Source organism: Ochotona curzoniae, unplaced genomic scaffold (assembly GCF_017591425.1).
Source record: "Ochotona curzoniae isolate NIBS_2020 unplaced genomic scaffold, NIBS_Ocur_1.0 contig_4917, whole genome shotgun sequence".
Taxonomy (NCBI): Eukaryota; Metazoa; Chordata; class Mammalia; order Lagomorpha; family Ochotonidae; genus Ochotona; species Ochotona curzoniae.
In genome coordinates, this window is record NW_024466421.1 from 903,235 (window position 1) to 919,431 (window position 16,197).

A 16,197-nucleotide genomic window follows, 5' to 3' on the forward strand; every position below is an offset into this window, starting at 1 on the left:
CCCCTTGGTCGCAGAGAGCAGAGGGAGCCTGCTGGTGAGGACAACCCCTCTGATTTCTACTTAATTCCTCTCCTGCTGGACTTGGGCCCGTCCTTGCCTCTGCTGGTCAGCCCAGGGTTGGCCTTCTTGGGGGGACCTGGCCCCCACTCCCGCCTTGCTCCCTGGGCAGCCCCAAATGTGCCGAACAGCAGGGCTGGGGGTTGAGGGAGAGCCTGCATCCCACAGCCTCCAGCACTCAGGAAAGCTGGATTTCCAGCCCCTGTGCTGGAGGTCCATGGTTGAGCAGAGGACCCGTGGCTTGGCGCTGCTTGGCGCTGCTTGGCGAGGGCAGGGTCAGCCCAGGCGGCGAGCCTGTCAGAGCCTGCTCTCTGCACGCAGTTAACTGGATTACACACCCCACCCCGCATATCCTGGGCTACTCCTCGGATCTAACCCAGTTCCCAGTCTCAGCTAGCTGCGGCGGGGGAGGTGCCCCCATGCCTGGCCCCCTGTGACCCTGCTGTACCTGGACCAGACACTGCTCCCATCCCCACTCCCAGAGCTGGGCTGGGGGCACCTCTGCTGGGTGGAGGGGAGGGGCTGTCCCTCCCGGGGCCTGGAGCAACTTCTGCTGACTGAAGGTCGGTGTGAAAAGGCCACGCAGGGCAGCCTGGGCCACAGCAGGGGTGGGAGTTGTTTCCCTTTGGGGCTTGATGTCTATGAGCCATACACAAAGGCACACCTCGTTGGCTGCCCACAGTGGACTGGTCCCATCTACGGATGCCGTAGCCAGCCAGACGAGATGGCATTGTATGGCCACTCATGCCTGTGTTGCTCGGCCCCTGGGTTACGGCCAAGCTGGGCAGCAAGGATCTGGTGGCTCAACCAGGTTGGGATCCTGCTGCAGCCCCACCCCACTCACTGTGTGTGTGTGTGTCCGGTCACCTGCTGCCCACTGGCCGAGAGCCGGCCTCTGCAGCCCACTGTACGCCCCTGAGCTGTACTCGCTCCCAGAAGGGAAGAGGTGCCCCTGGCCTTGAGGCTTCACCCAGCACACGCAGCAGCTCAGTGCCTGCAGGTGGTGTGGGCCTGACTGCACTCTGCTTGGGGCTTCCTGGGTGCCAGGACGAAGGGGGTGCCTGGCAGGCCCTGGAGGGAGGGGGCTCCTCCACCCCAGCCCCAGAGCTTCCCCTGCCCGCAGCCTCGGAGCGCAGCACCTCTGCCTTCCTCCTCTCGCACCCTCCCAGCCTGCTTCTGGTCCCTTGAGGAAGCAGCTCTGAGCACTCAGCCAGCCCTGTTCACAGATGGCCTTGACCCCTGCAGGGTCTACATCTGTCCTGCCCTCCCCACTGACCCCACAAGGCTGGACGTGCCCTCTGCAGCAGGGCATCAGGCAGAGAGGACCCAGGCTCTGTCATGTTAGTCGTGCATCTCAGCTGCCCAAGGCAGAGGTCAGACCTGGGGCTGCTTCCGGGCCTCGTTTAGTGAGACACACGTGGCAGTGAGCCCCTGCACCCTGAGTGCCACGGCGCGTGTGGGCTCTGTGCACACTGCAGGAGGGGTGGCCGACGGCCCAGGACTTGACCCCTGGCCACCCACAGAGGGAGTCCTGAGGGTAGTCAAGCTTCCTGGTTCCCACCTGGCCCAACCCTGGCTGTTGTGGGCATTTGGAGGGGAACCGCAGGATGCAAGGTACCCTTCACCGCACCCCACTTGCTTTTTGAATAAAATCAATGAAAAAGCGTTTCTTAATAACTCATGGAAAACAGCGTCATTCAAAGGGAAGTTTATTTGGGTGTGAGGCTCGGTAATCTGAAGTGTAGGAGGAACTTTGTGGAACCTATTTAGATGGGAAAGTGGTGGGTGGGTTGGTAAGGTCCATGGTGGTGGGCACAAGGGGAACTTCCACCTGCATTTTGCGTGGACATTTTGGGACCCTCCTACCTTCCCTCAGGGCCCGCCTAGAGCCACCACTGACACCTGTGTGTCCTAACCTGTGGCCATACCCCAAAACGTGTTCTTGGGGTCCCCCCTCAGAGAACCTCAAAGCCTGGTCTTGGGACCAGGCTCCCAAGTCCCCGGGGCACTGGGAAGGTTGAAGGCCCTCTGTCCTGGGGCCCAGTGACCTCTGGGCAGCCAGCAGAGTGCAGGACATTTGGGGTTCCCTCGGTTTGTCCTGCTGTGTGGCTGAGCTGCCTGGTCGGTTGGCTGGCTCTACTCAGCACCTGTACCCCCGTATGCCAGGGCGTGTGTGTGGCATTGGCAGTGGCAGAGGTCAGCGTCGGAGCATGTTGCCTGAGCTACCTCGTGGCCCTGCCTCTGCTTTGTTTTTAAGCCTTGCCTGAACAGAACGGTGGTTGTGGTGAAGCAAGTGGTGTCCAGCTGCTGCAGCTGCCCGAGGGGCCAACCCAGGCTGTCCCATGCCGCATGTGTCCTGTGCCAACTCCTGCCCGGCGAGGCTGCTGGCTCCCACTCCGGGGACCACGAGGTGAGGAGTTATGGGGTGTGCTCCTCCCTCCCTCCCCCTGAGAGATCTGGAGGTCAGGTGGGTTCCGCCAACCCCAGCACGGCTCTGGGCCCCTCGCCCCGGCAGACCCCCAAGGCTCCCCTTCCCAGGAGCTATGTGTCCTCATCCCAGGGGAGACACAGGGGAGACCCCCAGGCCAAGGATGCCCTAGGTTTCTTGTGAGCAGCAGCACTGGGGGGAGTTGCTTCCCTGAGCCCCCATGTCCTATGAGTTTCTGGGGCTCCTGGGGGAGCCCCTGTCTGCACCTCTCATCTGTCTTGTTCTGCAAGGCCTCCTAGCCCCCTGCTGTGCATTGAGGCGCTCAAGGGGTCTCCCCAGTTGGCCCACACAATAGTGTCTGCTTGGGGCCCCATGCTGTCTGTGAGGTGTCTGCACCCTTGGGTCCCCAATACCTGTTGAGCCAGAGGGGAGGTGAGGGGGCTGTGAGAACAGAGATGGCCTTGGGAGTGGGGCTCACTCTGCACCCAGCGTGGTGCCCCACCCCCAGACAGACAGCTGAGCATGCTGGCTGGCCACACTTTATTTGGGGCTGGGAGCGGTGGGGGGCCTGGGCGGGCCTCGGGGCTCAGGCCCAGAGGGTCAGTCGTGGTTGCAGAGGTTGGACTGGCAGCAGGCGATGGACACATGCGGGCCCAGGTCCAGGCTCCTCACGTCCGGGCAGCCGCTGTAGCACTTCTTGGTGACGAGGGGCAGGTCCTCAAAACTGATGGGGGCTCCTAGGGGGCAGGAGAGAAGCCATGGGACTCCCTGAGGCTCTGGGCTGCCTGTCCCACCCTCACCCCTCCTGCTCTGGGGCCCCCCACCCCATCTGGCAGGTAGGTGTGGTCCCTAGGGGCAGGTGCAGGCCCGCTTGGACAGGGCTCCGGCTGACCAACCAGCTGCCCATTCTCCCCCAACCCAGGGCCCAGGCCATCTTGCCCCTCCCCACTCACGCGTGGCGATGACGACGCAGTGGGTCATGCCCCGGGGGCACTGGGCCGCATGGGAGCACCCACCGAAGCCCTTGCACTGGTGACACCACATGCCCTGGGCTGCAGCTGTGGACAGACGGGCAGACGGCCAGGCCGCCACTCGCAAGGAAGCCACATTGCCCGCCAACGCCATTGGGGTAAGGCAAGGAGCGGACATGGGCACTCCCGGTCAAGGCGTGAGCTCAGGCTCCTGCTGGGCTGTCCCCTGGCCACAGAGATCAAAGCCAGCGAGTGTCCCTTACCCAGGGTGCCCAGCCAGGGAAGCAGCCAGGACGGTGAGAACCTTGGGGAGCGGTGATCTGAGGCTGGGCTCTCAGGGAGCTGGGAGGATTGGGGTGCAAGATGGAGAGGGTTCTCTGAATCTGTTCCCCACCCTTGAGGCCCGTGGGGCTGGCTGAGGTGGCACAGGGACCATGGACAGGACACAAAGGAGGCAGGCAGGGCCGCGGTTCATTCCTGTGTTTGTTTCCTGTTGTCCCTGCCTGGCCCTCCCCGCGTCCGGCGGGGGTCTCCCTGTCCTAGCCTTCCCGGCTTCACACCTGGGACTCGGACTTGCACAAAGTCCCTGGTCAGCACAGGCCGAGGCCTCTGGCTGCAGTCGCTGAGCTGGCCACATGGTCTCTTCTGGGCCCCCCAGCTCTGCTCTGGCCACAGCTGTGCCCAGGGTTGGTTGTGAGTCCTTGGCACCCCCAGGGCAGTACCCAGTCAGCAGGCTGTACTGGTCCATCAGCCTCACAGAGCAGGCCGAAGCCCTGCCGGCACCTGCAGCCTTGTCCTCGGTCCTGGGGCTGTCACGCGAGCACTCAGAAACAAGCTGAGCCAGCCCAGGAACTGAGACGCCGCCCGTGGGAGTGTGGGGTTTTGGGGAGCAGAGAGGGGGCCAGGCCCTTGCTGCCTCAGTCTAAGCACTTGAGGGCCTGGAGGACAGGAGGTGGGGGCTGAGACCTGCAGCAGGGCGGAAGTACTGAGGGGGAGACCTCTGGGTCCTGGCCAGGGCCAGAGGGAGACGGGCACTGGAGGGGGTAGTCCTGGGATGAGGTGGGACAGTGGGGGTTACCCCTGTGCGGGAGGGACCCCAGCAGAGGGCACCGGGGCTGAACACCGGAAGCCAACGGGAAGGATGGGACAGGGTAAGGAGGACGGGAGGACATGGTGGACTCACCCAGCTGCAGGCTCACGGTGGCGGCCAGCAGGAGCCCAGTGAGGAACTGCATGTTCGGGAGGAGGGCAGCCAGAGGCACCCAACCATCCCTTATACTGGGTGGCCTCCACCCACCTCCTGTGCCTGAGTCACCTGCCCTTGCCCAGGAGCTGGGCTGTGGCCAAAGCTTGCCAATCGGGTACCCTGCAGCTGCCAGCTTGGGCCACAGCCAGTTCACAGCATGCTTGCCCGGCCCAGCGGGTGCCCCATGCAGGCTGCTCCCAGCAGGAGGCCTGGGGTGTTGGCCTGGAGGCCCTTCCAAGATCCATGTAAGCTCAATGTGGGGGCAGCCAGAGGCCGTTCTCCGCGCCCCACCCCAAGTCAGCGGGTCTCGTGCTGGCCCTCAGGGCTGGTGGGCGTCCTGTCAGACCTGTACTGGCGGTCCTGGTGGCGGCTGAGGATGGGCTGGTGGGCTGGTGATGACGGCAGCAGAGGGCTACAGAACCCCCAGGGCTTGGACCCAGACACGGAATAAGGCCCCAAAGGGATGAGCTGGGAAGCAGACGGGAGGAGGCAGGTGAGTTACCCGGGAGGCTGGGGTCCTCCTGTGAACTCCCCCGGGGGCTGTCGGAGTGCCCGCACCCTGACCTCAGCCAACGCAAGGAGGGGATGGGAGCTTCCCGGCTGGCCTCCTGGCACCAGGGCCTGGTCCCGCCTTCAGGTGGCTGCACCTGGCAGGCAGCGGGGTGGGGCCAGGCCACGGCGGGGGCTGCCGGGACGGTGGTTCCCTCTTTGTTCGGGCAGTCTCCACTCAAGATGTCTGTGTGAGCCTGCTCTCTCTCGTTTTACCTGCCCACCCACGACAACTCCACTCGGCACCTCGGGCGGGAGCAGGACTGTTGGAGTCCACGGCCCCTATCAGAGCTCGCGGCCCCGACACTTGCTCTAGCCATCTGCAGGGGTCCCTTAGGGCTGCAGAGGAGGGGGAGTGGAAGGAGGGGGCCTAAACCTGGGGTCACAGGACAGCGAGTAGGAGGTTAGGCCAGAGCAGGGCCAGGGACTCCTTCCTCCTTCATATCTGTCCTGTAGCACAGGGCGAGGCCGGTTCTCCGAGCCCAAACGTCCCCAAGCTGGGCTGGCTGAGAGGTCAGGTGGGACTGTGGGGTAGGAAGGAAATGAGGCCTGGACTAGCTGGGCGGGATGGAAGTGTGGGGTCCATAGAAACGGGAGGCCAGCAGAGCCAGACAGAAAAGGGAGGTCTGAGCTGGGGGGTGGGGAGGCTGCAGAGGAGGGCACCCACACATGCTGGCCTGTGTACCACCTCCACCCACCATCTACCAACCCATCAATCTCCTGCCCATCCATCAACGTATCAGGCACCCATCCTCTACCCACTTGCACGCCACACAGCCACCCATGCATCTGTCGTCCATGTAACCAGCTCGCATCCACCCACACCGCCATCTGTCCAGGGAGGGACAGTGAGACAGCCAAGGCCCGGGGCTGTGATTGCCACAGGAGCATGTTTGGGAAGGTGTGTGTGTGACACTCAGGACGGGGCTGCTTTCCAGCAATCCAAGGACGTCAGACACCACAGCGCGGCATACAGGAGCAGGCAAGCAGCCCCGTCCCCAGCATGCTCCGGACGCTGGAGCTCAGCGGCTCTCACTGCTCGGAGACAGGGCTGCTCCGTGTGGACTCCACACAGCGAGCCTCGGGACCTCTGGCTTGCATCGCAGCAGTCCTCAAGGTGGGGGCGCCCAGGTCCTGGCACTATGGTGCCCACTGCCTCTGCCCCCACCCCTGACAGACGACTGGGTGCCGGCTGCAGGCGCACGGCTTCTCCAGCCCGCAGTCTCCCTTCCTCCCTCAAAGCCGTCCGTCCCATCCTGAGGAAGTCCAAGGCCGAGAGGGGTGGCCAGCCCGCCTGGGGACAGCTGCTGCTCCTGACACTTGGTTTCCTGGGGTGACATCTACAATGCTGGACCCTTCTTCAGGAAGATGGCAGGTGAATCACCCCAGGCTGTTTCCCAGGGCCACTGCTGGACAGGGGTCCTATCATTTAGCAGGCCACAGGCCCCCTCTAGTGGCCACCTACGCTCACGGTGCCAGGATGCTGGGAGGGGCAGGAAGCTGAGCTGAGAAGCCGCACCCTTACTCCCAGGGGCCCCTGCTGACAACCCTCCCCAGGGCCCAGGCCTGCTTCCCCTGCACCTGCCCTGCAAGGACTGACCCCACGCCCAAGTGGAGAGCCTGGCCCAGGCCTGGAGGCTCCGGGAGGCCCTTCTGCCAGGCTGAGCCAGGCCGCACAGCCACCTGCCCTGCCCCTCCCATGCTGCCCAGAATAGCCTTGGCAGTGCTCAGCACCCAGGGCCCCACCAAATAAGGAATGGCCTGTCTGGCCTCCACCCTCCCTCCTCCAGCCCAGCTCAGCTTCACCTAGCCCCAGAGGACGGGGGAGGGGCAGCAGCTGTTGTAGGAGGGAGCTGGACCCAGATGGCTGCTGGGGCTCGAGGACAGCCCGTTCACTCCTCCCCTCCCAAGGACTGTGGGATGCAGGGCCATCCCATGCCTGCCCTGGGCAGGTCTGAGGCTGGAGGCTGGGGTAGCACAGGGGTGGCGCCTGGGTCAGGACCGTCCCCCTACCCACGTGCACCTGCAGTTGGGCCCCAAAGGAATGCCCTCCCCAAGCTCAGCCCAAGCCACATGCCTGTGGCTGGGGGAGGGGCTCAGCTGGACAGGCAGGGTGGGGTGGGGGCCTTCCTGTGGACAGTTGTGGGCACCGGGTGTGGCCAGGGCACGAAGGTGACTGGGGGTCTTGTAGCTGGAGCCAGGCCTAGAACAGAGCCCAGAGGACGGCCAGCAGGGCGGCCAGCAGGCTCAGCGCACCGGGCACGGCAAGGCCCGCCGTGTTGCACAGGTCGTACTGGCAGCAGGAGGTGGTGGAGGCGTGCTTGGAGTAGCCATCATACACAGTCTCGAAGCAGCTGGGCACGCACGACTTGCTCACCTTCATCTTGGTGGGGGTGTAGTCTGCAGGGGCAGCGGGTGGTCGTGGTTACTTCCGCCCCGCCCCGCCCCCCGCCTCAGCCCTGGGAGGCCCCCAGACTCACAGGTGCGAGTGGTCATGCAGTATTTGACCATGTCTGGGCAACGCATGGGGTTGAAGCAGTTGTCTCCGTGGTAGGCGCACACGTGACAGTCCAGAGCCTGGGCTGGGGTCAGGGGCAAGGCCACACAGCACCCATCGGACCCCAGCCCAGCACCTCCCCAGGGTGCACACAGGAGCTCATGACAGGAGACAGGCCCTGGGGGGTTCCGGCTCCCCGCGCCCCCCCACCCCCCGGCAGCCCCCTCCTCCAGCTTACCCAGAGGGAGGCCCAGCAGGGCAGCCAGCAGCAGGAGGGCCATGGCAGCTGTTCCTGGAGCGCAGGGGGGCTGCAGCGGGGCAGGGTGCGGGGTGGGCAGTCAGTGCAGTGCGGGGCGGCGTGTGAGCGGTAGGGGAGGCTCCCTGGGGAGCGGGCGCTGAGCGGGACGCTGGCCAGAAGCCTGGCATGCGGCAGCGCCTGGAGAAGGTGGAGGGGGCCCGGTGCGCAGGCCGCGCGGCGGGGACCGTGAGCCTCGGCCTTACTCAGGGCGCCCAGGCGCAGCCCTGCAGCAGGCACCCGCTCCACTTGGGGCTTCTACAGAGCCCGGTTTGGGGTCTGGGGCCTGGGGTCTGCCCTCCCTCCGCACCCCCGGACCAACCCGGGGTTATCCCGGGACCAACGGCGGCCAGGGGAGAGTGGGGCCCGAGCCAGGCCAGGCCTGGGCACCCCGCCCCGAAGGCTGCGGCAAACGCGACCTCCTCCGCGACCTTCACCATCCTAAGCCCCTGCAGAGCCCGGAACTCACGCGCAGCCGCTCGCCGGCCTCCGCCTCGGGTGGGACGCGCGCCGGGCCCGGTTTGCCGCAGCGCCCACACCGCAAGACCGGTCCTGCGAGTTCTGGGGCGGCGAGCCGGGGGCGGAGCGCGAGGTCGCGGAAAACCCCGCCCCAGACCCACCCCCGGCTGCCATCCCCCGCCCGCGGTCTCCGGAGGCCCCGCCCCGTCCCCGCCCTTTCTCCTCCCCCAGCCCGCGTGCCTCAGCCGCAGATCCCAGCCCGACCCCGCCCCCTCCCCGCCCCCAGGCCGCTGGCCCCAGCGCTTCCTGCAAGGCCCCGCCCCGGCCCCGCCCCTCTTTCCAGCGCGTCTCCCGCGCGCGGAGGCCGCGGTTCCTCTCGTAGTGTCCGGGCGCGCCAGCACGCACACAGCCCGGGGCACCGAGGGCGCGACCCCGCTGGCGCAGCTTGGGGGCTTCCCGTGCGGCGTGGGGCAGGCTAGGGGAGCCCTGCCCCGCGATCCTGCCGGGGTTCCAGCTCTTCAGATACTTTGCTTTTCAGGCAAAATGTGTGAGGAGGCCGAGGCGTCCTTCCACCTTCTCACGGGACTCCCTCCCCGCCACCCTGCTCCCCGCGCTCAGGGAGAGGAGTGGGGTCCGTCAGGGGTCGGGCCTCTCCTGGGCGCTGCAGAACCACAGGACTGGACTGGGGGAGGGAGAGGGAGCTGGTTAGCTTCAAGTGGCCTGGCAGGTGTGCGCCACACCTGTGTATGTATGTGAACATGGGTGAACATGCATGTGGCATGCAAGCAAGTGTGTTTGTGTGTGTGGAGTCCTGGGAGGGAGGAAGGGGAAGTGGTGGCCAAGACAGTCGCAGGTTTGGCCAACTGCAAGTGCAAGTCTGAGGAGTGGCAGAAAAGAGACAGCCTGGTTCCCTCTGCGCCCGCTTCGCATCCTCAAAGCCACCCAGCGAGCTGGCACTGCCTCCCTGGCATGGGAGCCTGCTACGATGCCCAAGAGAAGGCTGGGAGCTGTGGGGCCCAGAGCAGACGAGTCCTACCATTGTAGGACAGGCAGCTAGCTCAGCTTGGAAGCCACTCCTCCCTGCCACCTAGGTGCTCCCCCGGCCCACCTGTCACCACCTGGAACCTGAGAGGGGGTGGTGTTGCATTGTCGTGTAACCCCCCCCCCCCCCCCCCCGCAAGGCCCTATAAGGACCCCCCATAGGGAGGGGCTCGCTCTGGCCCTCGACTCTTGGCCAGGACAGACCCCGAGGACAGGTGTTCCCTGAGGATGGCCCTGTATTCCTCACCCGGTAAGGGCAGCAACACTAAGGTGCTCTGTATTTCCAGAGTCCCCGGCGAGGCGAGGCCGGCAGTGATGGAATGTGGGCGGAGAAGCCAGGGAGAGGGGAACTCTGCAGCTTTGCAAGTGTGCCCAGGTTGTCGGCTGCATGTTTCTTGCATTGCTGGGGAAGCTGGGACACAGGTCTTCAGTTTAATAGACTGGTTCCATGGTCATGACCGTTCGATTCAGACTGGATTGCCGCATGAACCTGCCTTTGCCTAATTTCCAGTGGGCACTGCCGTCATTGAGTTTGCTTCACAAGGATTCCTAGTACGTCCCGGGCTTGTTTGGCTTGACCTCGCTCACACCTGACAACCCTACGAAGTGAGCGAAGGTAGAACTCGTTAACGGAAAGGGCCTGGTGGTAACATCGGAAAGCGCCGCGCTGAGACATCCACTGCGCCTGCCAGCCGGCCTGTCCACGGGCTGCACCAAAGGCCTGAGGACCAGAGGGCTGATGACCCTGGGGTCAGCCTGGGAGGAGGGAGGGCCGTGCCTGCTCCTCAGCTCCGTGTCTGTCCCTGAGGGCTCTGGCCTCCACTTGGGCTCAGGAAGTCGGGGCAGGGTGTGCCCTGGACTGGGGCCTTGAACTTCACTGGACTGGCAGGTTCAGCCCTCGCCCAGATCCTGCCAAGCCCACACCGAGAGCACCTTCCCGGAGTCTCCCCAGCCAGGACCGGTGCAGCCTGGGGCCTGTGTCCTGTAGTCAGTGCTGTGCCCATCTCTCCATTTTAGCCCTTTCCTGTCTGCTCCGGCCCATGTGTTCTTTTTGGGAGGCCCTTGTTAGTCCCAGGAAACCCACTGGTTATTTGGGGGATCTCCTTGGCTGTTGCATGGGGAGGCGGGCAGTCTGTCGCTGGCCTGGGTTCTGCTGTGACCTCATGGGAGCCGAGGCTCCCTGCCACACGCCGCTGCCTGCTCCTCTCACCCGTATCCTGACTCCCACATTCCTCCTGCAGGCCCCCTCGCATGCCCTCCTGGCCCCGCCACAGGGGCGTGGGTACTGCTGTCTGCCTCCTGACCCAGGGCAAGGAGCCATGTGCTTTGGTTTCTGGCGGGGCACGTCACAGCCTCCTGTGAACAAACGTCCTCCCGTCCACTCAGGAGAAGGAGGAGTGCCATGGGAGGACTTCCCGGGTGCCACGGAAGCCGGACTGAAGAGCAGGTGCTCCCAGACAACCACAATGATGTTCCCCCTCTGGCAGGCGGGTCCCTCTCCCTCTGTGACGCTCAGTCCTCCCCCCTGCCCGGTGCCCTGGGCTCCTGGTCCCCACAACTTTCTCATTGAGGATCCCTTGCCCCTCCTTGACTTCCCATCAGCCCTGGGGTTTGCGATTACTACAGCTGCAAGCTGCTTATGTGAGCCGGTCACAGCCACTCGGTCACAGCCACTCGGGCACAGCCACGCAGTCACAGCCACTCAGGCACAGCCACGTGGTTACAGCCACTCGGGCACAGCCACTCGGGCACAGCCATGTGGTTACAGCCACGCAGTCACAGCCACTTGGGCACAGCCACGTGGTTACAGCCACTCGGGCACAGCCACTCAGGCACAGCCACTCGGGCACAGCCACGTGGTTACAGCCACTCGGGCACAGCCACTCGGGCACAGCCACTCGGCCACAGCCACATGGTTACAGCCACTCGGGCACAGCCACTCAGGCACAGCCACTCGGCCACAGCCACGCAGTCATAGCCACTCGGGCACAGCCACTCGGGCACAGCCATGCGGGCACAGCCACTCGCCAGCAGCTTCCCGCGTGACATTTGGTACTGAAACTGGACCATTTGTTGTCTTCTCCCACTCCCTGCCCCTGGATGCCCGTATGTGCCATGGCATGGAAGACCCGCTGCCCTGCTCCCAGCCTGGACACCCTGCTCTGGGTGCTTTGGTCCCTCTAGTCGCCTGTCTCATGGAGCAGAAAGTGGTGGGTCCTGGGTCAAGTGGCCTTAGCGAGGAAGTGTTCTTGCCTCGCAATGATTGGCTCTCAGTGGCCACCAGGTGCTTCCGTCCGGCCTTCTGAGAGCAGGTTGGGAGTGGCAGCCTTGGGAGGCCCTGGTGGAGGCTGGGGCCGCCCCTCACAAGCCCAGGGGCACCAGTGGGCTCCGGCTGCATGTACAGGACTCCACGCTTCTGGTGAGGCTGGAGCAGCCAGGCCACTGCAGACCAAGGCCAGGGCCGCCTGGGCAGGCTCAGCTGATCTCCATCAAGTCCCACTGCCTGCCCGCAGCTGTCAGGGGCTCTGGGCCCGCTCCAGGATGGAGGGTGGTGGGTATGCTAGTGTCCCAGGGTGAGACTGTGGAGGGTGGGAGAAGCCGTGCCTCTCACCGGGATCCCCCACAAGGCTCCGTGGGGTCTGAGCTCGTGCTGACCAGAGGCTAGAGTTGACCAGCTGTGGACTGAGCTGGGAGCATTGTGTCGAGGGAGGGCTGCTGGCTTGGGTATGTGGCTCCAGGCCCAGGCTGTGCTCTTCTCAGGCCCTCCCTGTCCCTGGGTGCCTGGCTCCACCCCAGGGACTCTGAGTCATGCCCGCCCCTGCAGCTCTGGGGACGGGGTGCTGATAGAAGACAACCCCTCGCACTCCGGAACAACAGCAGTAGGTGCTGGGTTAGAAACATTTATTGCCATGCAGTTTCCAGTAGAAAAATAAACAGGGTGAGGGGATGGGCCCGCGACGACCCCGGGCTGCCGTGGGAGGGGCTGTTCTCCACACCCTGGTGGAGGGCTTTCCCAGCAGAGGGCATCAAGCACCCAGTCCAGCCAGGGAGGGGTTGGGGAAGAGCAGGGCATGAGCCAGGACCCACGGGGTCACAGGCCTGGGGCCCAGGTGCAGGCAAGGAGCCCGGCGGCCAGCATGAGGCCTAGGAGGGTGCCAGCAAGCGGGGCATGGCAGGGTGCAGCGTTGCTGGCTCTCTCGTTGCACAGGTCGCTCTGGCAGCAGTAGGTGGCCGCGGTGCCCTTGCTGACCTGGCCCTGCATGTTCTGGCTGGGGGTACAGTAGTCGGCGCAGGACTTGGTCACCAGGTTCCCCGACAGAGGCTCTACTGCAGAAACAAGGAGCGGTGAGGCCTGGCAGCTGCCTGGGCAGCCCCCACGCACCCCCGGCCAGCCTGCTGGGCCTTACCCGTGTTTGTGGTCATGCAGAAGCGGGAGCTGCTGGGGCAGGCCTCGGGATGCTTGCAGTTAGTGGCACTGCTGCACACGTGGCACTGCAGAGCCCAGGCTGGCAGGAAGCAAAGGAATCTCAGCCAGGGCTGTGCCTCCCACGCAGGGGCCGGACCCTCCTGGAGCCCCAGGCCTCGTGATCAGCCCGGCAACCACCCTGGAGGAGGCGTCCTGACCTGGAATAACTGTGGGTCTTTTGGAGACCTTTCATCTGCTGCCTCGGAGAGCTAGAGGGCCATCGTGCAGCTGACCCCTCGCTGGGGGTGTCCTCCCACCTTACCCCACCTTAGGGCTGACCTCCCATCCCACCGGGGTACCGGGGTGCTCCCCTCCAGTCTCCAGTCCCTGCCCATCCTGAGAGGCCACAGCCCTGCAATTGTACTCAGGAAAGATAGGGGCTCATGGGGGTCTCCTTGCTCACTCCTGCTGAAGCCCAGCGGGCCACCCTGCTCCCGCCCGCCCAGCTCCTCACCGGGCCCCGTGGCCACCGCCAGGGTGACGAGCAGCACTAGTGTCCTCATCTCTGGAGTGCGGGGAGCCGAGGGCCCCTGTTCCGAGGAGGCCCTTATAACAGGCCCAGACCAAGGGTGGGGCCGGTGATGTCAGAGGGGCCACACCCATGGGCCCAGATTGGACTCGGTCTAGCCATGTGGGGGGCTCTGTGTCCCAGCTGCCTCGCAGGAGCCAGCCAGGGCTGGTTGTGGCCAGAGGTCCTGGCCCTGCAGCTGGGTGCTGCTGGGTCTCCGTCCTTTTCCGGGGACCCCGCCATGCTGGAGCTGTTGCTGCGGATGGAGGTGGGACCTGCTGCGACCTGGCTCTACCAGTGCGCTGTTGGGTGGCATGGGCAGCGGGCGGTTAGCTCTGTGGGAGGCCCGGTGTACCTGCCTGCACCCATCAAAATAAGGTGGGCAGGATGGGTCCTGCAGCAGGGAGGGTCACGGGCTCCCCGGGCTTCTTCCTGCCTCATTCTGGGCAAGCCAGCGCCTGTGCCGGGCCAGTCACCCCCCTTCATCAAGTAGGGGAAGTTAAGACGCAGGGCTCTGACTGGGCCAGCATGCGACAGCGCCTTTGGGCGCCCACATGGAGTGTGGGCAGAAGCCCCCAAGAGCAAGGATTGCCTGCAGCCTCAGCCCTAGAAGTGCCTGGCGGGGGTGGGAAGCACGGGCCCCCCCGGGGAGGGTGCTCCTGGACCCCCTGGGAAACAGAGCCCAAGGCATGGTGACAGAGTGGTGACTGCAGATGGTGACTCACTGGGGCGAGCGGCGTGGGAGCCGCTGGAAAAGCGGGTTTGGAATTCCGGCTGGGTGTGCCCAAGGGCTGGGATGCTGGGTAGACAGGGAGCGGAGTCTGGAGTGGGACCACCCGGAGTGGTAGGTGGCTCTTATCTGGCTGTGCCTCCCGCTGATGGGGACCAGCCTTTCTGCAGCATCGGAGGCTGGGGCAGGTGCAGCCTTCTGGTTGGGGCGGTGAGACGGGGAGGACAGGCTGCCCACAGGGACACGAGGCAACGAGCAATGACCCTGACCATACTCTCCATCCAGGCCAAAGTGGGTGACTTTGAGGGCTAGAGTCGCCTAAGCCAGTGGAGAGCTGCTGGAGCAAGGCAGTCATGGGGGCTTCCTGTAGGCAGTAGCCTGGCCGGGGCCCTACGGTTTTGAGGTTTGAGTGGGGAGGGCGCAGTTTAAGTCGGCCCCCCGCCCCCGCCGTGGATGTGGATGGTGTTGCTCCCGACCCTGGCTGGCCAGCAGGTTCGGGCCCTGCCCAGAGCGCAGTCTGGGACAGTTTTCCTGCCCACACTCTCCCTGCCCGTCCTTTATGCTAGACTGAGAGGGAAGGTGATACAGCATGCTGCCCCAGGCCCAGCCTGGGTGGGTGGTGGGCACAGGTGGGCACTCAGCTGCCTGGATGGGAGGTGCTAGCCACCCATTGGAGCATGGGGGGATTCTTCAGTCACAGCTTGCCACGGGCCCCAGCTGTAGCCCGGGACCCCCAAATGTGCCTTGCCACCTTGCCTTGAGGTTCTTGATGTACTCCTCCAACAACACTCTGAATCCACCCCCAGCTCCAAGGGTAGTGGATACCTCTGGGGTGAGAAGATGACAACGGCAGGGCGAGGTGCTGGGGCCACCGGCTGCAGCAGATGAGGGGTGGTCTCAGCTGTGAGGCAGGACAGGGCACCAGGCCAAGGGGCCAGGGCCCGCGGGGCGCTGTGTGTGTCTTTCGTCCCTCATGCATCCCTGTCCCAGCCGGAGCCAGATGAATGCTCGGAGTGTCAGCAGCACTGATGAGCAGGAGCTGCAGTGGGGAGCGCCCGCTGTGGACACGTGGCCTTTGTCTCGCTCGCTGGACTCCCAAAGCATCCCAGGTGTTTCGGTGTGGAGTGTCTAAGGGAGTGCCTGCTGGTGGGGTGCCCCAGGCAGGGGCAGGGCCAGTGTCGCCTTGGCAGTGCAGCCTCCTGCAAGGCTATGGCAGGCCGAGGTTCCCAGATGGTGTGTTGGGAGTGGGGGATGAAACTCCTCTTCCACTGCTGTACCCCACTGCGTCCCTGCGGGCATGCCGCCCCTACCCACGTGCAAAAACACGAACAGACCATTCTCAGAGCTCTGGCTGCTACACCGGCAGCTCCAAGGGCGTGGATGTCAGAATGCAGGCAGAGGAGCCAGGCTGGAGTCCTACTGTATTTATTTGAAAGGCAGAGCTCCAGAGAGAGGCCAAGCTCTTCCAGTGACTGGTCCACTCACCAAATGGCTGCAATGGCCAGGTGTGTGTGAGGTCATGAGCTGGGGTGCAGGACCCCAAGGACTTGGCTCACCCTCTGCTGCTTTCCCAGGCCGTAAGCAGGGCACTGGATCAGGAGTGGCACACGGGAACATGAACTGGTGCCCATGTAGGATGCTGATGCTGCAGGTGGAGGTTCAGTCTTGCCCTGTCACAGCACCAGCCCCCTGGGGACCAGCTTTAAAGGACATAACCTTTAGCCTGTGGGATCTGACACAACCAGACAGGCAGTGCTGCGACTGACCGGAACTAGAGGGTGCTCCGTGGGGCAGCTGCTCCCTGGACAGGGCCCCATCCCCCAGCCCCCGTCCCAGGGAGTCAGAACTGTGCCATAGGCTGTGTGGGGTCTGAGGGTGAGTCTGACCTCCTGCTGTCCTCACCCCAGCCTGGACACGGCTCCACAGAGTGGTAACGGTGTCTCGGCTGCG

General features: G+C 64.7%; 3 protein-coding genes across 4 annotated transcripts; all 3 read right to left on the minus strand.

Moving 5' to 3' along the window:
• Positions 1-3,085: 3,085 nt before the first annotated feature.
• Positions 3,086-4,691, minus strand: LOC121161892 (secreted Ly-6/uPAR domain-containing protein 2-like). Of its 2 annotated transcripts, XM_040988544.1 has the most exons (3): positions 4,640-4,691; positions 3,439-3,543; positions 3,086-3,222 (listed from the first exon to the last, which is right to left on the minus strand). In XM_040988544.1, exons 1-3 carry the CDS (start codon positions 4,689-4,691, stop codon positions 3,086-3,088), a joined length of 294 nt encoding a protein of 97 aa, XP_040844478.1. The 2 variants fall into 2 exon arrangements, with proteins under 2 accessions (XP_040844478.1, XP_040844477.1); XM_040988543.1 differs by lacking the exon at positions 4,640-4,691 and having other exon boundaries at positions 3,439-3,681.
• Positions 4,692-7,126: 2,435 nt separating this feature from the next.
• On the minus strand, positions 7,127-8,029 carry LYNX1 (Ly6/neurotoxin 1). The gene is made up of 3 exons (XM_040988577.1): positions 7,987-8,029; positions 7,732-7,833; positions 7,127-7,651 (listed from the first exon to the last, which is right to left on the minus strand). Exons 1-3 carry the CDS (start codon positions 8,027-8,029, stop codon positions 7,455-7,457), a joined length of 342 nt encoding a protein of 113 aa, XP_040844511.1. The 3' UTR covers positions 7,127-7,454.
• Positions 8,030-12,634: 4,605 nt separating this feature from the next.
• On the minus strand, positions 12,635-13,512 carry LOC121161907 (lymphocyte antigen 6D-like). The gene is made up of 3 exons (XM_040988578.1): positions 13,464-13,512; positions 12,951-13,049; positions 12,635-12,870 (listed from the first exon to the last, which is right to left on the minus strand). The coding sequence occupies exons 1-3, from the start codon at positions 13,510-13,512 to the stop codon at positions 12,635-12,637; spliced, it is 384 nt and encodes a 127-aa protein (XP_040844512.1).
• Positions 13,513-16,197: the final 2,685 nt, after the last annotated feature.

Excerpts from the sequence above, each read along its gene's own strand:
- LOC121161892 (XM_040988543.1), bottom strand. The coding sequence starts at position 3,634 with ATGTCCGCTCCTTGCCTTACCCCAATGGCGTTGGCGGGCAATGTGGCT. Across the intron at positions 3,223-3,438 it reads CTGCGTCGTCATCGCCACGC|GAGCCCCCATCAGTTTTGAG; the intron begins GTGAGTGGGGAG and ends CCTGCCCCCTAG.
- LOC121161907 (XM_040988578.1), bottom strand. The coding sequence starts at position 13,512 with ATGAGGACACTAGTGCTGCTCGTCACCCTGGCGGTGGCCACGGGGCCC. Across the intron at positions 13,050-13,463 it reads GGCGGTGGCCACGGGGCCCG|CCTGGGCTCTGCAGTGCCAC; the intron begins GTGAGGAGCTGG and ends GCTTCCTGCCAG. Across the intron at positions 12,871-12,950 it reads CTGCATGACCACAAACACGG|TAGAGCCTCTGTCGGGGAAC; the intron begins GTAAGGCCCAGC and ends TTGTTTCTGCAG.
- LYNX1 (XM_040988577.1), bottom strand. The coding sequence starts at position 8,029 with ATGGCCCTCCTGCTGCTGGCTGCCCTGCTGGGCCTCCCTCTGG. Across the intron at positions 7,834-7,986 it reads CCTGCTGGGCCTCCCTCTGG|CCCAGGCTCTGGACTGTCAC; the intron begins GTAAGCTGGAGG and ends CCCTGACCCCAG. Across the intron at positions 7,652-7,731 it reads CTGCATGACCACTCGCACCT|ACTACACCCCCACCAAGATG; the intron begins GTGAGTCTGGGG and ends CTGCCCCTGCAG.